At 42.5% G+C, this 11,292-nt stretch overlaps 1 protein-coding gene across 2 annotated transcripts in view; it reads left to right on the forward strand.

The window, feature by feature from the left end:
- Positions 1 to 10,005, forward strand: part of FBXL4 (F-box and leucine-rich repeat protein 4) — a 102,232-nt gene extending 92,227 nt beyond the window's left edge. For both annotated transcript variants that reach the window (XM_015413984.1, XM_015413985.1), the window contains one exon: positions 9,614 to 10,005. In XM_015413984.1, the coding sequence (XP_015269470.1) occupies positions 9,614 to 9,777 (164 nt within the window). In that variant the 3' untranslated portion in view covers positions 9,778 to 10,005. The remainder of the gene's footprint in view (positions 1 to 9,613) is intronic.
- Positions 10,006 to 11,292: the final 1,287 nt, after the last annotated feature.

Below are 11,292 nucleotides of genomic sequence, written 5' to 3' on the forward strand. Positions count from 1 at the left end.
CTATACCTTGTGGCTAATAGCCACTGATGGACCTCTGCTCCATATGCTTATCTAATTCCCTTTTGAAGCCGTCCATGCTTGTAGCCGCCATCACTTCCTGTGGCAGTGAATTCCATGTGTTAATCACTCTTTGGGTGAAGAAGTACTTCCTTTTATCTGTTCTAACCCGACCGCTCAGCAATTTCATGGAGTGCCCACGAGTTCTTGTATTGTGAGAAAGGGAGAAAAGTACCTCTTTCTCTACCTGCTCTTTCCCATGCATAATCTTATAAACTTCAATCATGTCACCCCTCAGTCGTGACTTACAATTTAAATCCATAACAATATATAGTTCAATTTAAGGCCTTTGAAGCAGCACACAGAACTCTAAATGACAGAGTCATAGTTTTGTTTTTGGAGAGAAGGCAGCCCTTTGTTTGGAGAGATGGTATTCAGCAATGGATAATGCACTGGAAACAGAGAAGGGTGAGGAAAGGATGGTGTCCTATTACTATTCCATCCAAGAAGTGTTCAGGTTGTCTAATCCTGAACTGCCTTGCTGATTGTTCTTCCCTATGAGAAGGAGGCTGAGAGTGTGTGACTGGCCCAAGGTCACCCAGCAACCTTTGACAGTAGAATGGGGATTCAAACTTGGGTCTCCCCAGATCTTAGCTGTACATTCTAGCCACTAAACCACTCTGGCTGAGTGGCTACTGTAGCTTCTGGCTCCTGCTCTTTCCCCTGGCCACAGGATACCGAATGGCTCTTAGCCTTTGCAATAGTAGCATGGAGGTGGCTTGCCTAAGCCATTCTCACTGTACACTATGAGGGTCCTAGGCTACCTTACTGGGCTGTTGGAACACCACAATGTATGGGAAGCCCTGTGAACTGTGTAAGTATCATGCAAATACTAAGCATTACTATTGGTTAGTAATGGGGTGGAAGATGACCTGGTGAACCCTGTGCTCTTTTTTAAAAGGCAAGATATAAATTTTAAAAAGTGATAAATAAGCAGTTGCTGCCAAAAAATGTTGGCTCCAACAGGCTCAATATTAGGTTCTGATTTCTTTGTGATACCCCCAGCTGCCTCCTTTTCTTGCTCCTTTAAGAATAACCCTTCCTGGCTAACAAGTCCTGTGCCTCCTCTCTGCGTTTTTACCCGGGGGGGGGAGCCTCATGCACAGGAGTGCCCGACTGTTTTGCAGGCCTACTCAAATGTATAAATCTCACAGAAGCCGAGGACAGGGCGGGCAGGCCTTTGCTGGGGTACAGCACCTCCACGCGGCACAGGAAGGCCGAGGACGAGGCGGGCAAGCCTTTGCCAGGGCGCTGCACCTCTGCATGGCACAGGAAGGCCGAGGTCAGGGCAGGAAGGCCTTTGCCGGAGTGCCGTGCCTCCGCCTGGCATGGGAAGGCCGAAGACAGGGCTGGCAGGCCTTTGACGGGGCACCGCGGCTCCGCACTGCCCAGGAAAGCCAAGAACGTGTCAGGCAGGAAACTTACCTTTCTCTCTCTGCTTCCTTGTGGCCCGACTGAGGGCTGCTGGGAGCAGGGGGCGGGGCTTGGTTACGTGCCTGCCCCTCGGCTCCTCACTACCGGAGCACCGCTTCTCCACACTCCGAGTCCAATCGACCCCTGGGCTAACTGCTTTCTTAAACATGCTTCTTTCACTGTTTTATCTCCCATGCCATTTATCTGCCACAATGGGGGGGGGAGTGAATGCTGGGGTGAATGTGTGCATGAGCTTGCATAGTACGTACAGGACCCTGGGTAGCACATGATCTCAGCTTCTCACCTGACCTTGGGATGTAACTGTTAGTTTACAGGTGTTGGGCCAGCCCATAGGGTAGGCCTAGAGCTTTGGTGGGCTGAATGTGAACATTGATTGGGTGGTTTGCATAGAGGGGCTGTCCTGCTTTTTGTATAGTGTCGGACCTGGCATCCGGTGGCCAGTTCTGACACAGAATCGGTCTATGCTTGAAATCTCTTTACCTCCCAATAAACAAATCTTGCTGCAACAAGGGTGTCATGAGAGTGATTGAGTCCAGGACTTGACACTGCTTTAACTTTCATCAGGATTCATTTTTAAGTCTTCACCATTTTCTGCCAGTAATGTGGTGTCTATTTCATATTTCAAACATATTTCAAATTGTTCATGTTCCTTCACCAATTTTCACTCCATTTTCATCTAAATCTAATCCATCTTTCTTTGTGATATGTTCTGCATATAGATTGAAGAGATAGGAAGATACTAATATTTTAAGCAAGTTTTTATTTTAAGTTAAAAAAAATTGTGTTTGTGTCCTTTAATAAAGTTTATATCTCTGCTACCTGTCATTACATTTTATGACACACATGGCCCGGCCCAACAAGGTCTCATTTATGTCAGATCCGGCCTTCATAACAAATGAATTCAACATCCCTGTTCTAAAACATCAAAAAGTCAGGACTTAGAGTTATTATTGTCAAAAACATCAAAAAGTCAGGACTTAGAGTTATTATTGTCAACAACATCACAAAATGCAGCAATAGCAAAATAAAACTTCTCAGAACCTATGTGTACAGTTAAATAGATATTGTTGTATTGTACTTAAGTCTATTAATTCTGGCATTTACATGATGGAAAATTATTTTGGCAACTATAAATGGTATTATTTAAATGCAACACTATTTACAAATCCAGTAGAATTCTGTTTTGCAATTCCCTTCCAAGAGAAATACTTCTAACCAACAAGGTTCAGAGTAAAGACGCTAATCAAGGCTTTCCTTTTCAGAAAGACACATAATGTTCTGGATAAGCATTCATCTTGGCGTGTTGTTGCTTTTATAAACTGTGTGATAGTTTTTATACTCATAATATTTCAGTTTTATAAGGTGCTATAAGATTCTTCAAGGCCTAGCGTTTGTAGGATTTAAATAAATATTTATTGTATTATATTAAAGATATATTTTCCAAGGCTCAGGACAACTTGCAGCAATAATTAAAACCATTAAAGTGCCAGTACTTCATGCTGTCTTTTTGAGCTAAATCTCTACCATTAAAAATATGCTATCTCTTCCTTAATAGGCAGTATTAGAAAACTGGTACTGTCCAGTTTGTCTTTTGGCACTAATGAGCTGACCAGTGAAAGTGGCTATAGCTAAATGTTTTTTGCTTTTGCTATTACAGTAATATAATTCTAGAAGAAGGAAGGAGCCTATTCAATTACGAAACAGATTTGAGGGTTACAGATGAAAAGTCACATGTACAAGGCTGCAATTTGGTCACCTGATTAAGGATTACAAAGTAAATATTTGTCCCTGTAGGTAATGATTTGAAGTGCAGACCCCTGTGACTTCTCGGTTTCCCCCCCTCCTTTCTTTCATTCTTGCTTGTTAATCTTGAGGTGCCAAGTTTGATTAAAATATGAAAATGGGTACTATGAGAAAGTAGATTAGTTTTGTTCCCTGCCTGGAGGGTACCATATGCAGTGCCATTATGTGATCACATAAATTGCAGCATATGTGTGGATTTTGCTTAAATAAGGGCATAAAACATGCTCCAGAAAAATAAACTTCCATTTGATATTTTGACTGCAGCCAGACAGCATAAAGTACAGTTTAGAAGAATGTGGTGGGTTTAGCCATCTGTATGCACTCTATATCAGTTGTTATCTCAAACCATTGAATTAAAATCAGTAATTCTAAGTAAGTTCACACAAATTTAAAAGCTCTGTATTTTCAAGTATGTAAAAACACTTGAGCATGAGAGAAGAATATCAGCACATTCTTCCTTTGTACAAGAATATTTAACTGTCTCTTAGATGCCATAAACTCAAAATGCCTCCCACAGTTTCTGGGGATGCCAAAAGCTCCAACTGTCCCCTTCATGGCTGTCAAAATCATCAGTTTTCCCTGACAGTTTCAAAATGCAGTTACTCAGTTTCAGTACAGAAATAAGTCTCATATTAAAAACATAGTCCAAAGAGTCATATATAATCCTGAATTTCTAAGAGTTTCCTTTTCAGAAGCAGCTTGCACTGAACACCCAAATACTCTTTAAACTCTCCCACATTTAGGTGTTACCAGCCTCAGAGGCTGTGAATGCCAAGAACCTTTAACCAAACTTCCTGATATAATTGTTCTTAACTTCTTTAAGCACTGATAGGATTGTAAAATGAGTGTGCTTGTATAGTAAGGCAAAGCTGAAGAATAAAACTGGTTTGGTCAACAAACTGATGCTCTTGAACACTCCTTAAGAAGCCTATGTCAAAGGGTGCCAAGGGGGGGGGGGGGAGTCCATATGCACTTGTATCAATCCATAGACAAAGTGGTTGACAGTGCAGCCCTAAGCAGGGTTGCACTCTTCTAATGTATTTGCTTCACTGGACATAGAAGGTGTAATTATGTTTAGGATTGCACTGTAAGTGACAAAATCAAAGCAAATAATGAAAATCTGGAATGAAAATCCCAAATTTATGGGTACTCTAGGAATCATGAAAACTTGAATATGCTTAGGTTCTATGTTTATTACATCTAATGGAGAACATACACAAAGACTTCAAGTATTTCAAAATTACACTACAGAAGAAAATCAAAATAAAGAAGCTCAGCTGAATGTCCCTTCATAAAAATATATACTTTCTGTTCTCACATTAACATCCATCTACTGTTGCATACTTATATATCCATTTATATACAATGTAGAATTCCATTTCATATATTTTGCCCCCATATTACAAAACTGAATTTATGGTTGCCATATTTTAATAAGCTTATCTTGGACAACCTGTTTCCTCTCTCATATTTGCTTATATGCTTTAATTTTCTCCATTCATTTAATAAACCATAACTTCCACAGACACCGTTCTTTGTAAGGTATTGTGCTGTTATAAGTAGGTTTATTATGAGGGTATAAGTAGATTTATTACTAAGTAAATAGATTTTAACTCTTTTTTATAATAATAGCAAAAAAGGGAAACTTCAGAGATGCATAGGTTTTTCTCCTCTACAACCTTAAAGCAGGGGTGTCAAACATGCAGCCTCGGGGCCGGATCAGGCCTCTGAAGGGCTTCTATCAGGCCCACAGTGGAATTGGCTGTCTTCTGATTCTTCTTCCAGTTCTGCTGCTGCTGCATCATCGTAGGTTTGCAGCTTACAGATACACACCTGAACAGCATACTCAAGATTGCAACAGCACAGACATTTTAATGTAATAATTCAGAGCAAGAGGTGTCAGTTATCAGACGCTGTTAAATAAACAAAATATTGCAAGAGTGCTAATGTTTTAAGCATGTTTTTATTTTAAGTAAAAAAAACCTTTGTGTTTGTGTCCTTTTATAAAGTTTATATCTCCGCTACTTGGCATTACATTTTATGACACACATGGCCAGTGTTCCCTCTAAACTGAGTTAGTGTGAGCTAGCTCACAGTTTTTTAGCCTCCGGCTCACACATTTTTGTCTCAGCTCAGGAAGGATGGCTCCAGAGCAAACTAATTTCTGCAGTAGCCAAATCACTGGCTCACAACTTTAATGTCAGTAGCTCACAAAGTAGAATTTTTGCTCACAAGACTCCACAGCTTAGAGGGAACATTGCACGTGGCCTGGCCCAACAAGGTCTCATTTATGTCAGATCCGGCCCTCATCACAAATGAGTTTGACACCCCTGCCTTAAAGTTTTCACACCAAAAGTTCTTTTTTCTTTTTCTTTTTTTAAGCCCCCGGAGGGGATTTTTTATTGCATTTTCTATAAACTACAATGAAAAAAAGGAAAGGGAAAACTACATCTATGGGAGAAAGGAAAGAAAACCAAACTAAAAACCCAAGAATAGGAGATAATTACAATAGCTTGTGTCAGTGTTAATCTGTTTTTCTGCCTTCCCACCTCATCATTCTTTCTCTTTCTGCCCCCCACCCCATCAGTCTCACTTTCTGCCTCCATCACTCTCCCAGTAAAGAAAATCACAAGAGCATCATTAATATCTTTAAGGCCTTAAGGCACAACTCAGAGTTCTTCAGCCTTCATTTTGTTTTATCTTTTCTAATCCTTAATTGATATTCTCGCTTAGGGGCCACACCAAAAGTTCTTAAACATTGGGCACTGCCACCAGATATGAAAAAGGAAACTGTTTTTTTGCATCGTCAGAAAATTGTGAGGCTATTGCCTTGCAATGAATGAGAGAAGGCAGAGAGGGGGAAGGGGGTGCCAAATACAATGGTAACCATTGCTGTCCTCAACCAAAGCCTGGTGGAACATCTCTGCCTTGCACACCCTGCAGAACTGCTCAAGGTCCCACAGGGCGCGGATGTTATTTGGCAGAGAGTTCCACCAAGTAGGAGTCAAGGTGAAAAAGCCCTGGCTCTGGTCGAGGACAGCTGGACATCTTTGGGGCATGGGACTACCAGTAAGTTGTTCTCAGCAGAGTATAAAGCTCTTTGAGGGACATACCAAAGGAGGCAGTCTCAGAGATACATGGGCCCCTGACCACTCAAGGCCTTAAAAGTCAGTACCATAACCTTTAACCTTTGAGAGTAATACACCATTTGAGATTAATACACCATGTAATAACTTTCCTTTCTAAGATAAATATGGTATTATTTTCTGTTATATCCTTACTGACATCCCAGGTTGTACACTGTCTTAACAAACATGGGGAAACAGTTCCAGGTGGGCAGCCGTGTTGGTCTGAAGCAGTAGAACAAAGTTTGAGTCCAGTGGCACCTTTAAGACCAATAAATTTTCATTCCACAATTAAGAAGGACAAGTGGAGACCCACAAGAAACATGTGGGATGGTTATCCCATTCCTCACACCTTTGTTTCCTCCCCTCTCCCCCTACCTGTCTCACACTTTTTCTCCCTTCTGTTCCCCCTTTTCTTACTCTCTCCTCCATGCATGTTACTTCCTCTATCTTTCTGACCCGTCATCATTCTCTTTGTTTTTCTGCCTTCCCACCTCATCACTCTTTCTCTTTCTGCCCCCCACCCCATCAGTCTCACTTTCTGCCTCCATCACTCTCCCAGCCTCCTGCCTGCTTCCTCCCCCACCCCACACAGCAGCAGCAGTGGTGATGGCAGTGTTCCCAGCCAGCCACCTGCTTCCTCTCCCCCCACAGCAGCACTGGCAACTCTCCGGAAATCACAACAGATCTCCCAGCTACAGATCAATTCACCTTAGGGCTGCCAACTCCAGGTTGGGAAATTCCTGGAGATTTGGGGGTGGAGCCTTGGGACAGTGAGGTTTGGGGAAGCAAGCAGCCTCAGCAGGATTTAATGTCATAGACTCAACCCTCCAAAGCAGCTATTTTATCCAGGGTAATTGATCTCTGTCATCTGGACAACAGTTGTCATTCTGGGTGATCTCCAGCCCTCACCTGGAGGCTGGCAATGGTAGTTCTTGTGAAGGAAATGGCTGGTTTGGAGGGTGGAATCTATGGCATTATTAGGGCTGCCAAGTCCCCCTGGGGGGCGTATTCCCCCCCGCTTTGGAGGCCCGATTTCCGCCGCCGCGGAATCGGGCCCCAGGGGAAACCCCACCCCGGCGTGCACGTCACCCAGAGGTGACGTGATGACACCAGGCACGCTGGGGGCGGGGCCATAGCCATCTGAGGGGAAAACTCTATGTTTTCTATGTTTCTGAGGGGAAAACTCTATGTCAAGATGCCGTCCGGGAGCCCCCCGCTACGGAGCAAAACCCTACCCCAACACACTATTTTGGCCCTCCCTTCATTCTAGAAGATCCAGCTGTGATCGGTCAGCAACAGAGCTCCTTCAGCCCCTCCCCCCAGCTATATGCCATATCCTTCCCTTTTAGCTTTCCAAACAGCTTGTAAAACTTGTTTTTTTGACAATGGTTACAGGAATAAGGAATTCTGAAAAACTAAATGTTAAAATATATTTTTTTAAAAAAAATGTTTTAAAAGTATCCTAATCTGGAAGCGGGACTCAAACTTAGTCCTCCCATCTGTCTGTTCACTTTTGTAGTTCTATGCTACTTTGCTGCTATTTACAGAGGTAATGAAACTGAAGCTCAAATACTTTGGCCACCAAATGTGAAGGGAGCACTCACTGGAGAAGATCCTGATGCTGGGAAAGATTGAAGGTCAAAGAAGACGGGGACGGCAAAGGATGAGATGGTTAGACAGTGTCATAGATGCAACAACCATGAAGTTGAGCCAACTTCAGAGGACGGCGGAAGACAGGAGGGCCTGGCGGGAGCTGGTCCATGCTTATCTCCAGACTACAGAGATAATCTCCCATCGAGAAAATGGATGCTTTGGAGGGTGGAATCTATGGCATTGTACCTTCCCAGGATCCCACCTCCAAATCTCTAGGAGTTTCCCAACCTGGATCGGGCAACCTTACCCCCCGCCATCCCCTGACGGTGGCCAGGGGGAACATGGCAAGCCTAGACTGCTGCCAGGCCTAGGGCTGCCAACCTCCAAGTGGGACCTGGAGACTGAACTGTAGACAGCAGAGATCTGTCCCCCTGGAGAAAATGGCTGCTTTGGAGGGTGGACTCTCTGTGTTATTATACTCAGCTGAGGCCTCTCCCTCAGCCTGGTACTGGCAACCCTTGTCAGGCCTGGCCCCAAGGCTCCCTTTTACTGACAGAGCCAGTTATAGGCCTCTTCCCCCTCCCCCGAATATTCTAATCTCTCACTGTTGATGTCTGAAGTAGATCCCTGCAGAGGCCATTTCAAAAGTTTTTTGGGGGAATTCAACTCCCTTTAGGTTATTGGATTTTTCTGCAGCCTCAGAAAGTCTCCCAAGTCTGTAGAAAAAGCTGTTGGGAGAAAGTGAGCCCTCTGTTGGTGAAAATAAGTATCCACGGTGGGGAAGCTTGGCTATTAGGTATATAGATATGTGTACAATATCAGTCTCCTATTTTGACCGATCTATGTATTTTCCCTAATTAAATCCCAACAAATGGTGACCATATAAACTTAGCTTGTTTTTCTTGTTTGGTCTTTGCATCTGTTAAAACATCTAAATTATGTTGTATGCTAATTTGGTGTTCAACCTCTGTCTAGACGTATGGACTGGTAAGTTCCATTTCAATGTATCTGAGGAAGTGTGCGTGCACATGAAAGCTCATACCTTGCATAAAACTTTGTTGATCTTAAAGGTGCCCCACTTTGTTCTGCGTGGGGAAACAGTGGCACATTTGGGCAATAATGGGAGATTAAGCTCTGCAGTAAGCAGTTTTTAAGGGTGTATATAATTAGGGACAAACTAGATGACATCTAGATGAGATCTGTGGCCACTCTATCTTTAGCATTTAACTTTAAAAAACAACTTCAGAGAAAAGCAGGATCAGGGTTGGGAAGTGGAAGCATAAAGGCATCCGGATGAGAGATGATGCCTTCTCAAGGCTACCTAGTGAGCTTCATCAGTGAGTGCATACAGAGCTTTGAGTGTCAGGGTACTAACTGTACCGTGCTGACTTTTAAGCACTTAGGAATTAATTTTCATTTGGATCTCAGGGAAGCTTTAGAGTTCACTATTGATTAGTTTAGAAAATGTCATTAAAATTGGCAATTAAAATATGAGAATTGCAAGATTTTTCTCCCTAGGTATCACAGACTATAATCTATTTCTTTAAACTGTTTAATTGACAACTGGTCTTCTTTCTTCCCTCTTTTTTCATTTATAGGAACAAGAATGGTGAGCCCTGCATCTTTAAGAAAATTGCTGGAGTCTTGTAAAGATCTTTCCTTACTTGACGTGTCCTTCTGTTCACAAATTGATAATAGAGTTGTCCTAGAACTGAATGCCAACTTTCCTAATGTGTTCATCAAAAAGAGTTTCACTCAGTGACTCAGTTCTTCTGCTGCTTTATGGAACTGATTTGACACAAATTCTGTTTCTTGTGAATTTTTTGACGATTTTCAAAGGAAAAAGTCTCCTTGGAATAATAGGGAAAAGTGAATTCAGCTTGATGTGAAAGCTAAATATGGAATCAAAGATTTAAATTGTGATGGGGACAGCCATTATTCTTTGTACTGTATCCAGTTACTATACTGGGTAAGTGACATGACGTTTTGAAGTGGGAAGAATAATGTAAGATGGCATACATTTAAATGCCTGATAAAGAGTATTTGATACAATAAGCTATTTGAATGTTAGGATCAAACTTGTAATACTGACTAATAGAGAAATAAAAGGTGACTTTTTATTTTTATTTCTTTTTTAGTCTTAGCCTTTAAGGTGCAAATTTGTGGTTTAGACACCACAAAGCTGAAAAGTCGTTGGGATTTTACAAGTGCAAACAAGAAAACGCTTCTAATATTTTAACAGCAAAGTGAGCCAGTCTTTGGATACTTAAATCTGGTGATTGGAGCTGTGAATGGGCAAGACAGATCTTTCTACAAGGTTTGCAGAAAATGTGATATCTAAAAAAAAAATGGCGGGGTTAAAAAGCTGAAAATGATAAAAGGAGAACCCGTAGCTTTAATTTCTAGAGATTTTGTGGTAGAGTCTAAGGAAGGCAGGGTATGGGGAGGGCAAAGGCCTCTGCTGGATATTATGCCATATATTCAAGGCTCCCTCTAAGCTGTGGAATCTTGTGAGCAAGAATTCTACCTTGTGAGCTACTGGCATTAAAGTTGTGAGCAAGCGACTTGGCTACTGCATCAATTAGTTTGCTCTGGAGCCATCCTTCCTGAGGTAAGACAAAAATGTGTGAGTTGAAGGCTACAAAATTGTGAGCTAGCTCACACTAACTCAGCTTAGAGGGAACACTGCATATATTCCACCTCCAAAGCAGTCATTTTCTCTTGGAGGACAGATCTCTGCTGTCTGGAGTTCAGATGTAATTCTGGGAGATCTCCAGGTCCCACTTGAAGGTTGGAAACCGTGGGCCTGGGAGCAACATTTGGTGACTTGATATCACCTGACTTGCATGACTGAAGTAGGCCTGGCTGCCAGCTAGAGCTCAACAGTACCCTCTCTATGAAAGCCAGTGTGGTGTAGTGATTAGAGCTTCAGAGTAGGGTCTGTGAAACACAGGTTTGAATCCCCAACTTGCTGCAGAAGCTCACTGGGTGATTTTGGACCAGTCATATACTTCCAGCCTAACCTAACTCACAGGGTTGTTGTGTGGATAAAAAAGAGGAAATATTGTAAGCTGATTTGGTCCCCACTGTGGAAAAGGGTGGGATATAAATGAAGTAAATAATCAGTATAGCTGAAGATGGGAGGCAGTTAAAAGCTAGGTTGATGAATGGCTGAGAAGGAGAGAATGAGGCAGGGAAAGGGGAGAGGATAGGGGGGTTTCCCACAGGAGGGGGAAAAGGACATAGTGTGGGGATGGGGATACAGGGGAAGATGAGG

Source organism: Gekko japonicus, unplaced genomic scaffold (assembly GCF_001447785.1).
Source record: "Gekko japonicus isolate JY-2015 unplaced genomic scaffold, Gekko_japonicus_V1.1 scaffold2044, whole genome shotgun sequence".
In the NCBI taxonomy this organism is placed as follows: domain Eukaryota; kingdom Metazoa; phylum Chordata; class Lepidosauria; order Squamata; family Gekkonidae; genus Gekko; species Gekko japonicus.